Below are 13,753 nucleotides of genomic sequence, written 5' to 3' on the forward strand. Positions count from 1 at the left end.
ACTAGACTGAAGAACAAAAGGACAGCAACTTGTCTGTTCCCCTTTCCCCAATTCCCCAGCGCTGTTCCCATCCCCCAATTCCCCAATTAAAAAAAAAAATTAGGCGTGCTTGATTATACAGTTCTATTTCCTTCTTGTGGTCTCAAATTCTTTAAAAGAGCATTTAATGTATGTCTTTAGATTTGGTGAATGAATGAACCTTACATTTTTAATACCTGAGCTTCTCAAAACCATGAGTCACTGAAGCATTTTTATCAGAGGTAGGCTTAAACATCTGACAAGGAACTAATCATAGATAAGGCACAAAGATTTTGTCTTTGAGAAATGATCAAGCAAGGGAACACCCAGGAGGCACAGGGCAAAACACCCTCCTGGAAGCTGGTAGGGTGGGTAGATGCGGAGGCCCAGTCCAGAGGAGGCAGCTGCATGCCTTCTGTGTGGCTCACCTGTCTTTCCCTCCTTTTAGCATGACACCAGGTAAGCCGGTGTAAGCATCAAAGTGAGAGCCTGGTCCTGGGAATTTTCGGTGCTTTATCTCACAATAGCCTCAGTGCTCACATTTCACTTCTCCTGGTGCCCTCTGGTACCCAGAGTCCAGTTTCCTAAGTAAGTGATGGGGGCTGGGGGCAAGGGATGAGGGCAAAGTCCCCACAGCTCAGCCTCCTTTTCTAAGCCCTGCTGGCCTAAAGCACATTTAAGTTTCTTCTTCACTGGAGAGAGGAACCTGGCACTATCCTTGACTTTGTACGTCCCACAGCTGTGACCATTCTCGCCTGTAAAATGGGCTACTATAGCACCCATCTCCTAGGGTGGTGGTTCTTAAAGTGGGTCCCCTGACCAGCAGCATCAGCAATTCTCAGGAACTTGTTAGAAAGGCCAGTTCAGGAACCCCATCTCAGACCCACTGAACCAGAAACTCGGGGACAGAGGTCAGCCGATGTGCTTCATCAGCCCTCCAGATGACTCTGATGCACGCTCAAGTCTAGGAAGCACAGTCACAGGTTGTTGTGACGAGTTCACTTAGGAGGATGTGCAACGTGCTGAGAACAGTGCCTGCACCTAAACGTTATTTAGTTAGTATCATCATCATTATCATCACCACAGGACTCCTTCTAATTATGCTTTAATTTCCAGTAGTGCCAGGTCCCCACATATGGAGATGCCTTTCCTGTGGAACAAGCCCCCTGGCTTGATCAGAGGCTTGGTCCAGAGGGCTTGTAAGCTGACTCTCTTAACAGCATGAAAAGCTTCTCTGTCTTGACCACTTGACCGCTTTACTATAATGATATCAGGTGTCAAGGGGGAAAAAATGCAAGAACTTACATTAGTAAGGAAAGACTTTAATAATGGGGATGATTACAACAGGTAGATGCTCAAAGCCTAAACCAGAAACAGCTCGGGAAGAGGTGAGTAAGCAATGCTTTTATACACAGAGACTATGGGATAGGTGGTGGTAATGAAACTGCTGTGTGGGAATCTTGAGACTTAAAAAACTGCATCAAACATTGCACTAACAGGAGAGTCGAGGCATGAAATGTTGGCTGTAGTCAGGCCCATGAGCAAAGAAGTTAGAGTGTAAGAATATAACAGTTTGGAGCTTAGCTGTCCTAGTCAAGTTAGCCTGAAGATAAACACAAAGTTTTGATCAACTTTGTCAAGAAACTAATTTTTTCTTATGTCATGTGTAGTAGGCTAAATAATGACCCCCTAAGACAGCGGTTCTCAACCTTCCTAATGCCGTGACCCCTTAATACAGTTCCTCATGTTGTGGTGACCTCCAACCATAAAATTATTTTCGTTGCTACTCTATAACTGTAATTTTGCTACTGTTATGAATCGTAATGTAAATATCTTTTTGTTTTCCGATGGTCTTAGGCGAACCCTGTGAAAGGCTCGTTCAACCCCCAAAGGGGTTGCGACCCACAGGTTGAGAACTGCTGCCCTAAGATATCAGGTATCAGGTCTTAATTCTTGGAACCTGTAAACATTAATTTATATGGCAAAGATTTTGCAAATGTGATTAAGGATCTTGAGATAGAGAGATTACCCTGGATTACTTGGGTGGACCCTAAATGTAATCCTAAGTGTTCTTATAAGGAGGTGAAAGGAAATTTGACATAGACGGAAGAAGAGAGTGATGGGACCATAGAGGTCTCTGCCTCTAGAATGATGCAGACAAAGGTCAAGGGCAGCCTGGAGCCACCAGAAACTGGAGAGAAACATGTTCTCTAGAGCCTCCAGAGGGAGCACAGCCCTACAAACACCTGGTTTTTGGCCCAAGTGATCCTGATCTGGGACTTTTGACCTCCATAACTGTGAGACAATAAATTCCTGTTGTTTTAAGCCATCAGTTTTGTGGGAATTTGTTACAGCAGCCATAGGAAACTAATACATCTTGTATTAAGAAAAGACTTTTTACAGATTTGAAGAAAAGATCCTCTGGCATCCAAAGGAAAGTTTGTGGGTTATAGTCTTCAGGGTGGGAAAAAAATCCCACAAGGTCAGCTCCTTTGTTAGCTACAGCACCAAGATGCTTTGTCATAATCTCATTTAAATATATTGGTCATAGCTGTGCTTATATGCTGTAAAATCAAGATAGCTGTAGTTAATCTCAGATTTTAAATGAAAGGCTGAGCTTCAAAAAAGGGGTAGTAAAGTTATATGTAGGATGTGTCTAAGTAATCGCACGAACTACACCAGGAGAGAACAATAAGCACAAAGTAAGAATTTAATTAATCATTGTTGATTGATTTGCTTAACAAATTGACTCTTTAACCCTAAAGGAAAAGCAAGTTTATACTAGCCCAGAAAAATAAGTTATTTTATGTGGCTTCATATAAACATCTAATCATAAACAGGCTCTTTTCCATAAAACTATAAATGGTATTAAACAACTTTACAAGTGGACAGTTTTCTAGAAAATGTTTTTTTAAGAGTAAGTCTTGGTTTAGGGAATTTCAACAAACTGGAGGAGGTTGTTATATTGGGGAGAGGTTTTAACTGGCCTCAGGGCCTTAAGTATCACCACACTAAATTTGTTCATTCCATTATGGTTAAAAACTTCCAGAGATGGAATAAAGGATTATATCCTGTTTTACTAGTGAGTAAAAGAAATCTAGACAGATACACTCAAGAATATACTTTCACAGAGATTGCATTGTAAATAGGAATTGGGAAATCTGCCAACTGCATTATATCAAAGGCAGAGCTAAGGACTGGCCACTTGACTACAATGTGACCATTTTAATAATTAGCACTCATCAGTTATTTTGCAAAGAAATGGGAATAGAAGAATACAATGGTTAGTAATAACATTTCTGTAATGCATAATTTAACATATCATGTATAAATCGATGTCATGAGTTGGAGCAATATCTTTTACTCTCTTGCTTAAACGGCTTTCTCCTGTATTTCTCCTGAATTTAGGTATTTCTTGGTATAATTTTTAGGTTTTGGGCATATTTGCAATAAAGAGAGTCCATTTTTTCCTTCACTGTGTTTGTACCGCATTCCAAGAAACAAAGGGGATGCCTGCCATTCTTTGGAGCAGCACCTGCCACACAGCCTCCAGTGAGGCTATTGCCTAAGGTGCAGGTAGTCATGCCGTAGCAGGTTTGTCCACCCTGTGCAATCTTGTGGAGCTGTGACCCAAGGGCAACTGTAAAACCCACATGTTAGAATGACTTAAATTTCTTGTCATAGACTGAGTAAACAAAAGAACAGTGGCCAGAGTTTATAGGACAATAGAATTCTGGCCTATAAGAGAACAGTCAGGACTTACTGAATGGCTACCAACCTATTTTTGCCTCCACTTCCAACCCAGGACAAACCAGAGATATCCAAATATTCTCCCCAAACCAATCACAGAAGATGTCACATTTCTAGTTGTTCCTCCTTCAGCTTCCCCATGACAGTGACCTCCAGTCAGGGTTTAGGGAAGCTTCCTTGTTTTTTCATTGTAAAGCTTTTCCTCAACCCGGCAGTCTTTGAATTGTCTCCCTTAATATAGCAAGTTGGTTTCATGTGGATGGTCTTCATTTATTTCTACTTGTGTTGACTGCCATGATTAATCTTTTTTAAAGAAAAAAATGAAAAACAAAAAACTCCAGCTATGTGCAATACAATGTACTTTATAAACACCTGAGAACTTCCCACTATTAGTGTTTGAGAGGAAAGGGATTCTACTTCAAAGGACATAAAGTGAAATTTTTAATGTTGATTTTTAAAAATATTTGTCTGTGCTACTACGAAGTCGCTCAATTTAATTTTAACAGAGTGTACAAGTCGACATTTACTGTGATTTCATTTTTGTGAAAAAGTCTAATATGCAAAGATACGCTTAGAAGAGTTATGGAGGAGGGGACAAGGGATGTTTATTTCCTAAAATACATTTTCTACAATCAATATATTTCTTATATAATTAAAAAGTTTTTAAAACGTTTGTGAATTAATTTCCTTTAATCAATAATTAAATCATTTAAACTCCATCTAAAATATTTCTTCAAACTGTGTAACCTGAACTCTGACATTAAATGTTATTAAACTTATTAAACCCAAGAGAAGCATTTTGGATACTAAGGAAGACAATAATCTATAATGTAGAAACTAGGGAAATAAAAGCAGCTTCCGCCCTTCTCAGTTGTTTTTCTCCTTTTTATTAAGCCAAATTCTCCTGTAAATCACTCGTTTCTGTTGGTTTTGAGAAAGGCTTTGGGAAGGCAGAATCCCTGACTGGGGAAGACAGGACAGGGGCCTTACAAATGCCTCGCCTTCCCTGGAAAGCCACCCAGTCGTCCCCTTTCCTTTCAAGGATTTGGGCCTTGACCGTCATGTCTTTGTTTTGGGCACTGCGATTCCACTCGATTCTTCCCAGACCCAACTGCACCCATCCCAAAATAGAGCACACATCTGCCTGTGGGGTCTGAATTCTTCTACCAAGCCTCACCTTTGCTGTGGAATAAACAGGAACCACTGTACTAGATTATACTGTGCTCAGCCCTCCTGAGCTTTTAACCAAAAACTAGGACTAAAGGACAGTGAGGGTTACACTGAAAATCCACTTGGGGCCTCTGCATGAACTACACGCCAAGCGCAAGAATTCGGGGTAATTAGTGATCCAAGTCCCAGAGAGGCGCGGGACCCCACCTCAGAACTGTTGTAACTGGACCCTCAGCTCGACTCCTCCGGGCCCACTGAGGCAGGTATGACTTACCCTGGGATGAGTTGGGACCCAGCCGCTTCAAGCGCCAGGAGTCCCAGCGTCCGGAGGCCCCGCCCCACGCCGGCTCAGCCAATCGCGGCGCAGGCAGGCGGTGGGGGAGGGGTGGACCAGGCCGAAACTCAGGGCCTTAAAGGCTGAATCAGGGGCAACTGGGCCAGAACCGCCGGCCTCGGCGACCTTTGAAGAGTTACGCGCTTCCGTGGAGTGCGCCTGAGCAGCTGTGGCTGCAACAGGTCAGTACCCTGGTCTACGGCCAAGCGCGTAAGGACAGGGACTGGAGGAGGGGCCCATCCAGGGACATAGATGAGGGGGTGGGTGCGACCCCGGGAACAAGAGCGACTGTCTGCCCGGAGCTGGTGAGGCTGGGTCGGCGCTGCCTCGAGCCCTGCGAGCCTTGAGGTGGGGAAGGGTAGAAGGGAGATTCAGGGAACCCAGGGCGGCCCTAAGACCACCGGGGTTCTAGGCTATACAGGAGCCGGACAGTCAGCTTCAGGACGGTTGGCGGTCACAGGTCTGGCAGCCCGGCAGCCAAGGGGCCCGGCTCCCTGCGCTGCGTCAACATCCTCTGGAAGCAGCGAGCGTGTGGCGGGGGCGGGGCGACATTCCCGCGTCCAAGCCCCGCCTGCAATGTTGGCGTCACCTGGGCCAGGATGGTGCTCTGAGCCCGAGGAGAGCAGGGCCCTGGGCAACTGCATGCCACGTGATCGCGTCGCCGGTTTGGGAGAGGGAGTGGGGGTGTCGGCGTCAGAGATCAGGTGTGGGGACAGCAGAAGCTGGGTGCACTCCTCCCCATCTCCTGGGAAGGTCTTTCTGAAAGGTTTCAAATTCAAGAAGCAGAGGTTTGAAGGCATCCCCTGCGGTACAATAGTCAAGAAGAAAGGTGTAAGTTGGACACCTAACTGCTGGGATCCCTGTCCCGACTTGGGATCAGGAGTCCTGATGAATAAGGTTTCCCAGGTCACTTTGGTACCCTGAGTAAAGAACCTGACCCTACAGTCGTTTCTAGTCTTTGCTTTAAGACTGTGACCCGTGAGGTTCCCTGAGACCTTTATCAAACCTAAATTATCATTGCACTATTACAGTGAAGTCTGTTTCCATTTCTATAGCCCTTGTTAGCTTGTTTTTCATTTTGATGGCTGAATCATATACCTCCACTATTTGATAAGTCCGCGGCCTGTTTTTCTCCACCCACATCCATAACCTTCCTCCACAGTCCTTGTGTAAATACTTGCGAGGATAAATTAAATATTTTTACTCCACCATAGTGACTATAACGTCTCAGAAGAAAGTAAGATGACTTTTTAGAAGGATTGGTCTACTCAGATACTCTTTTTTTTTTTTCCCTTCCTAGGTTTTTGAAACATGAATCCCTCACTCTTCTTGGCTGCCCTTTGCTTGGGAATAGCCTCAGCTATTCCAAAATTTGATTCAAGTTTTGATGCACAGTGGTACCAGTGGAAGGCAAAACACAGGAGACTATATGGCACGGTTGGTAACATCTGAAATTGTCTAGAGGGACCCCTTAGAGAAGGGCCCTTGCCATTGGAAGTTTATAGCAGAGAGTAAGCTTCTAGAGGTCAGCTTTTACCAAGGCAATAACTTAATGGCGGCCATTACTGAGCACAATATGGGCATATATTCCTGTGTTGGAACTTGTAGAACAGCTCCCAGAAGTATAAAGCCATCCCTGGCCATGGTTTCTCTTCTGTCTGCAAATCCACTTGGTGAGGATGGGTTGGGTTTTAAGTAGAAATAAAGAGGAAGGTTATATGTTTGCTTCTAGAATGAAGAAGAATGGAGGAGAGCAGTATGGGAGAAGAATATGAAAATGATTGAACTGCACAATCGGGAATACAGCCAAAGGAAATATGGCTTCACAATGGCAATGAATGCCTTTGGTGACATGGTGAGTGTGGCATGGATTGCTTAACTTTTTATGCTTCCTTTCCTTAGCACTTTAGTAAAATAACCTCTTGCTTTTTCAACAGTTATTTTTTGTGTGTATTTTTTTTTTTTTTTTACTTTTCGTTATAGACCAATGAAGAATTCAGGCAGGTGATGAATGGCTTTCAAAACCGGCAGTACAGGAACGGGAAAGTGTTCCCAGATCCAATCTTTGCTAAGATTCCCTCATCTGTGGATTGGAGAAAAAAGGGCTATGTAACTCCTGTGAAGAATCAGGTACGACAGTATTCAGATTCAGATCTTTTATCTCAGGAAAGCCAAAAAGGAATGGCATCGCTGCTTTGGTAGACTGTGGAGTAACATGCAATTTACTGGTTTTTTGGGGTGTTTTTTTTAAAGGCTGTTGTCAGTCTTTGTATTTGTCTTATAAACTGATACCTTTTTTATTTTCAGGGTCAGTGTGGTTCTTGTTGGGCTTTTAGTGCAACTGGTGCTCTTGAAGGACAGGTGTTCCGGAAAACTGGCAAACTTGTTTCACTGAGTGAGCAGAACCTGGTGGACTGCTCTCGGTCTCAAGGCAATGAGGGCTGCAGTGGTGGCCTAATGGATAATGCCTTCCAGTATGTCAAGGAAAACGGAGGCCTGGACTCAGAGGAATCCTACCCATATATTGGAAGGGTAAATGGAGCTCCTTATCTTGTTATTCCAGCTTGCTTTTGAAAGTTGAACATTTTCAGAGATAACAGATACCTTATTCACTATTCACATTTTAGATACAAACTGTCAGAACTGTCACTGTAAATTATCAACTTTTGCACAGTTCTCTGACTAAATGGTTAACATATAGCTGTTCTTATTTCTATGTAACATGGAGAATATATGCACCATTCTGCATATAATGCAGATTTCTCCATAGTGAAAAATTTCTTATGAACAGGTAGAACTAAGGGGTCTCATTGAAGAAACATCTGCTAAGTTTTCAATTTCAAACCAACCAATAGCATTATGCTTCCTGGACTGTTATATAACAAAGTTGACTTAGAAATCATTAAGGTGTAAACTGCTAAGTCTTGGGGTCCTAGAACTTAGGTTCCCTAAGAGGTGGAACATAGCTCCAAGTTCCATAGTTCCACAAGCATCTTTCCCATTTACCTTTAAAAGGAATCAAATACCTGTAACTACAAGCCGGAGTATTCTGTTGCCAATGACACTGGCTTCGTGGATATCCCTCAGCGGGAGAAGTCCCTAATGAAAGCAGTGGCAACTGTGGGGCCCATCTCGGTTGCTATTGATGCAGGCCATTCATCATTCCAGTTCTATAACAAAGGTAGGTTTTTGTCTTTTTATTATAGAAATTCAGGCAGGCAAAATTGAAAATACCACCATGATTAACTTTTTTGGTATGAAGTCTTGCTTTCCAAGACTACAGAATTGTGAGTGTGTACATTTAACATAGTGATGTTTCCATTGAACATTATACTTTAGACATTTTCTCAGGATGACAAACTCTAACTCTTCATAAATATTTTTAAGTGGCTATGTAATGAATTCTATATGTACAACCTAGTTTACCTACCTATTCTCCAATTGTTGGACATTTTCTCCCAAAATCTCTTAACTACTGAAATTAGAACTATAAAAAAATCTTAGAGCTCATGGGTTCTTCATAGAACCCTTAGCTGGCATTCTAGGAGTAGGAAGGTTTGTGCTAATTAACATTAGTAGATAAGTGACTAAATCACCTTAGTCTTGATAACTAGGTCTTATTGGAAATTTTTTTTTTTAAGTAGAAAATATATTGGATTGAGTTAAATTTTGTTGATTTCTAGTGAGTTGAGTTTGACTTTTTCCTTTTTATCCACCATTACTATTTTTTGGCAAATATTTAAGCCTTGTTTGGAATTTGTTTATGACATTTTACTGAATTTTGAGGTGCCTCTCTGAGCTGTGGTTGATAGGGTGGGTGACTGTCACATGTTACCTGGAGCTTCTCACCCCAACATTGAATTTTACTCTCCCAGGCATTTATTATGAGCCAAACTGCAGCAGCAAAGACCTGGATCATGGCGTTCTGGTGGTTGGCTATGGCTCTGAAGGAGGAGAATCAAAGAACAATAAATTTTGGATTGTCAAGAACAGGTACAAAAACCCCAATGTTACATTTGAATTTGAAAAGGGAATCCTTATTTGGAATCAGTATTTGGTTTTGGGTCCAAAATAAAGCTCAATTTTGAAATCCCAGAAGTCTTTCTTCCACTTAGTTAGAGTCAGCACTGAAGTTCTGATGTTTGATTATTAGATTCTGTAACAACCTTGTTAGACTTATTATTTGAAATTGCATTTCAAAATTCTGAAAATTTTCTTAATTCAGAAATACATCTGGCCCCAAGAATTTCAGATAGGGTTTCACCTGTAGGGTTGAGGGATGGTTTCCTTTTTCTGTCTCCAATTTTTCAACAAGGTGTATAGTGAGCAGAAACATTTGCCTCTGCTGATTCTTTAAAAATTATCCAAGAGTCCAGTGGCCTCTTTGCATCCTTCCTGTTATCATTTTGATGCCTTGCCATTGCATTCTGCTTCCCAACTCTCAGAAGCCTCGAGGGTTGTCAGGAATAATTTTCATAGCTAAAGTTCTTTAATTGAGATGACATATAAGATAGCCTGTGGAAACAGACTGCTACATTGGAATTCCAGTTCTGCCTCAGTTTTCTGTCTTAATAAGTTAAGGACCCAGGGAAATTCATATACTTATAAATACATGTAACAGAACTTAGAATAGTGTCTGACACATGGTAAGTACTATTTTAAGTATTAGGCATTATTGTTAATGGATCTAATAATGTGTACTTGATTCTTTGTATAAAATGGAAAACATGCTCTTCTTTCAGCTGGGGTCCAGAATGGGGCATGAATGGCTATGTAAAAATGGCCAAAGACCAGGACAACCACTGTGGAGTTGCCACAGCAGCCAGCTATCCCACTGTGTGAGCTGATGAACAGTGATAATAGAAGCTCTGAGGACAGCATATCCAGAGGAACTGTATCTTAAAACTGATCAAATCCTTATTATGGAAGATAAGACACTTGAATCAGTAAGGATCCAAGTTGTGGTGTGAATTCTGTGACTTTTCAATAAGGGTAAAATATTACCACTACTTTAATTACTGTTATAAATAGCTTTATAATGTTGAAGACTCATTGCTTAATTCTAAGACTTGAATTTTCATTTTTTAAAAGGCTATATAAAACTTTACCTTTTAAAATAAATTTTAATTCAATAATTAAGAAGTGGAACCCTTTCCATTTTGTTGTTGTTTTTTAAGTATAATTTCCATTTTATTTTTATCCCCAGAGAACATTTCTTCAGTCCTTAAGGACTTAGCTCCTTACATGGGCTTTGGCAGAGGTCGTGGGACAGCACCCACAGGCCTAAATCAGGGTGGAGGTGTCTGGTCTTTCCAGGCTACATGGGAATGATTCCTGACTGCCTTGCTGTGAATGGCATAACTCACATAGTAATGTAGTTTCACATACAACTTGGGAAGCACATAGGCATTGAAGACACTTGCTTCGGAAATGTCCCTAATGGCTGCGACCTTTGCTATGAGGTGTGATAAAAAAAGTGAATGTTTACATTAAAAAAAATTTATTAAAGTAAAATACACATTGCCATTAATTCACCTCAAAACATTCCCCCTTGCTTCAAGCACTCTTATTTCATCGTCCTTGCCATTTTCTGAAGCAGTTCTGGAAGTCCTCTTTCGTGAGTGTCTTGACTTCATCCTCTATCATGACAACGCTCTGTGTCACGCGTCGCTTCTGGTATAGCAATTCCTGTCAAATAAAAACTATGGTGCGTCCTCATCCACCTTATTCACCGGACCTGGCACTGTGCAACTTCTGCTCTTCCCCAAAGTCAAAATGATTCAGGACATTGAGGCAGCCATGACAGAGCAACTAAAGACACTCATGAAAGAGGACTTCTATAAATGCTTCAGAAAGTAGCAAGAAGGATGGGATAAGTGTGTTTGAAGTGTGTGTGGGGGAATATTTTGAGGGGGATTAATGGCAACCCGTCTTTTACTATAATAATTTTTTTTTAATTTAAACATTCACCATATTGTTTGATCACACCTCGTATGTTTCGAATGATGAACTTACTGGCTTTGTCCTTGGGCATGCAGTGGACACGGTGCAACGAATAGGCTGCACCGGCCATGGCCCTTTTTGGCACAACCATTGTTCCTTCTTTTCTTGGTCATCTTGGAAGTGAGGACCCTAGACTTCTTTCTCTTTTTAATGCATTAACTTTTTTATATAGTCGGGAAATATAGTTGCCGCTATGAAGAAATAACAATGTGTCAATGGTGCATAGGAGAAAAACACTGGGCCCTCTGGATCTTCTAGTTCTAAATAGGCAGATTTTATGTCAGTTGTGTTGACCTAACTTGAATCTAGCAAAATGTGACAATCTGGAAGGACAAAGGTAAATTTGTTTTAATAAAGAAAATTCACCTTTTTGGAAAGTGACTAGACATACAAAGGCATAGGATTTAGATACTAGAAAAGGAGCTCCTCTTCCTTGGCTTCGAGATGGTTATAACCGAGTAAGGTAATATGAGAAACGTCTCAGAACCAGTTACTGAAGCATCTCCTGAATTGCTGGTGAAGACCATGTGACTACAATTGAGTAAGGACCAGACACAAGTGGATTTCCAAGGCTGACTTGTCTTTGTTCTGTCAAGTCTCTGATGGCATTCCACATAACGTTTCTAGGAAAAGCCTCATTTGTTACCTAGTGTTAGCAAAAGTAAATTTAGTGGTTGTAATTAGCAAATCTCAGGTGCTGAGTAATAACTAGAGAAATGTGTTCAAGATCCATAGGAGATGAGGCCAGGCTACAAAAATGGTTCTGGCCTCAGAAGATGGGTGAGAGACCACCAGGCCAAATTTGCGTTTAGCTACCTAGTCTCTTAATTGAAAATAAACTCAGAAGGGAACAAAACTGCCTAAGTGTATGGTTACATAGGTAACCCCTCGAGTTACAATACCGAATCTAGAATCACTGCTTAATGGGCCCACATCAATAAATTCAGTCTGATCAAACTTTAGGTTCCTTCCACATAGTACCCCCATGCCCTTAATATTTATTCCTACTCATATTCCCCAGGTATATATCTGTGTGAGTTGGAAAAATCAAGGAGTCCTTTCAGAATATAGCTCACCTCCTCATGAGTCGCGTTTTGTTCCTCATTTTTCAGGTGCTGCTGGGACCTGAGTCTGGTTATATGTCTAGATACAAAGAGGGTTGGTGAGGGCAGGCCCTAAGAGGATCAGCAGTGTCTTACAAGATAACTACCTCAGGGGAGGCTATTGCAGGGAAGGTCATTGCCTGCATTGCTCAAGCATAGTGGGGTTAACCTCAGATAGATAGAAGGCCTGCTTCTCCTGGCAAAGAAGGCTCAGCAGGACTTAGGGGTTCAACATCCTCAGCTTTATGAGGATGTGCCCATATACCCCCATTCCAAAGTTCAGGACATTGTTCCCTATCAGTGCCCTCACTTTAATAGCTCATGCCCTCTGAGTTGGGAATTCAATTGGCTTTGTAATTCAGCCACTTGGAGGATGAGACTTTTGGCTTTGGTTTTCAGAAACCTTAGCTCTGTGACTACACATAATAAGAACTTATTTCAGGGCAGATACAGAAACTTTGGTCATGTAGGTGAGAATTCGAAGCCCTGAACTCACCCTTTTCCTTCCCCACTTTGTCCAGTGCAGTTATTAGCCAACAGCCAATCTTATACTCATTAGTTTGACCCAAATGTTCTCCTGTATCAAATATATGATCACCCAGAACCTTAACCTCTAACAAGTATTTGATTAGGAACATCCAAAGGTGGTAATTTTGCATTTCCCCATTGCCACATCGTGTCATGAACTCTCAGTGCTCTCTTTTCCACTAGAAATAGAGTCATTAGAGCCTTTAAATCTAATCAGATTAGATAATCAGTTCCAGAAACCAATTCAGGAAAGTCATTCTTAAGATTCCTCTAGAACCACAGTCAATAAGAATCTCCATTTTAAGGAATTGGCCTATGCCATTGTGGGGGCTGGCAAGTCCAAAATACCTAGGGCAGACTGGAAACTGTCAGTATTTCTATGTCCCAGTTTTAAGGCAGAATTCCTTCTTCAGGAAACCTGCTTTCCTCTTAAGACTTTCAACTGATTGAGTGAGTCCTACCCACATTATGGAGGGTACTCCGGTTTATTCAAAGTCAACTGATTGTAGATGCTAATTACATCTACAAAATGCCTTTCTAGCAACATCTAGACTAGTATGTCACCAAAGCACTGAGCACCATAGCCTAGCTCAGCTGATACATAACATTTAACCATCACAGGCGCTTTCTCCTCCCTCCCCATCACCCTGTCCTTGCCTACGCCTGCTCCTTCTCCTGCTGTCATCTCTACCTTATATTCCTCAACACACATGTATACTTAAAATATTTTTAAATCTTGGGCCGGCTGAGTGGCTCAGTTGGTTAAGAGCTTGATCAAGAGTGCAAGCTCTGAGCAACAGCGGTTCTAGTCCTGGCCCGAACTGAGCAGCCGCTGAGCTGCCAACAG

General features: G+C 41.8%; 1 protein-coding gene and 1 pseudogene across 1 annotated transcript; one reads left to right on the forward strand and one right to left on the reverse strand.

Annotated features, from left to right (window-relative positions):
• The first annotated feature begins 5,346 nt into the window (after nucleotides 1-5,346).
• On the forward strand, nucleotides 5,347-10,318 carry LOC109376684 (cathepsin L1). The gene is made up of 8 exons (XM_019632765.1): nucleotides 5,347-5,454; nucleotides 6,573-6,709; nucleotides 7,005-7,127; nucleotides 7,256-7,402; nucleotides 7,580-7,804; nucleotides 8,288-8,453; nucleotides 9,148-9,265; nucleotides 10,015-10,318. Exons 2-8 carry the CDS (start codon nucleotides 6,584-6,586, stop codon nucleotides 10,112-10,114), a joined length of 1,005 nt encoding a protein of 334 aa, XP_019488310.1. The 5' UTR covers nucleotides 5,347-5,454; nucleotides 6,573-6,583; the 3' UTR covers nucleotides 10,115-10,318.
• Nucleotides 10,319-10,512: 194 nt separating this feature from the next.
• On the reverse strand, nucleotides 10,513-11,388 carry LOC109376688 (40S ribosomal protein S26-like; annotated as a pseudogene).
• Between the last annotated feature and the right edge of the window lie 2,365 nt (nucleotides 11,389-13,753).

This window comes from Hipposideros armiger, unplaced genomic scaffold (assembly GCF_001890085.2).
Source record: "Hipposideros armiger isolate ML-2016 unplaced genomic scaffold, ASM189008v1 scaffold_1171, whole genome shotgun sequence".
In the NCBI taxonomy this organism is placed as follows: Eukaryota; Metazoa; Chordata; class Mammalia; order Chiroptera; family Hipposideridae; genus Hipposideros; species Hipposideros armiger.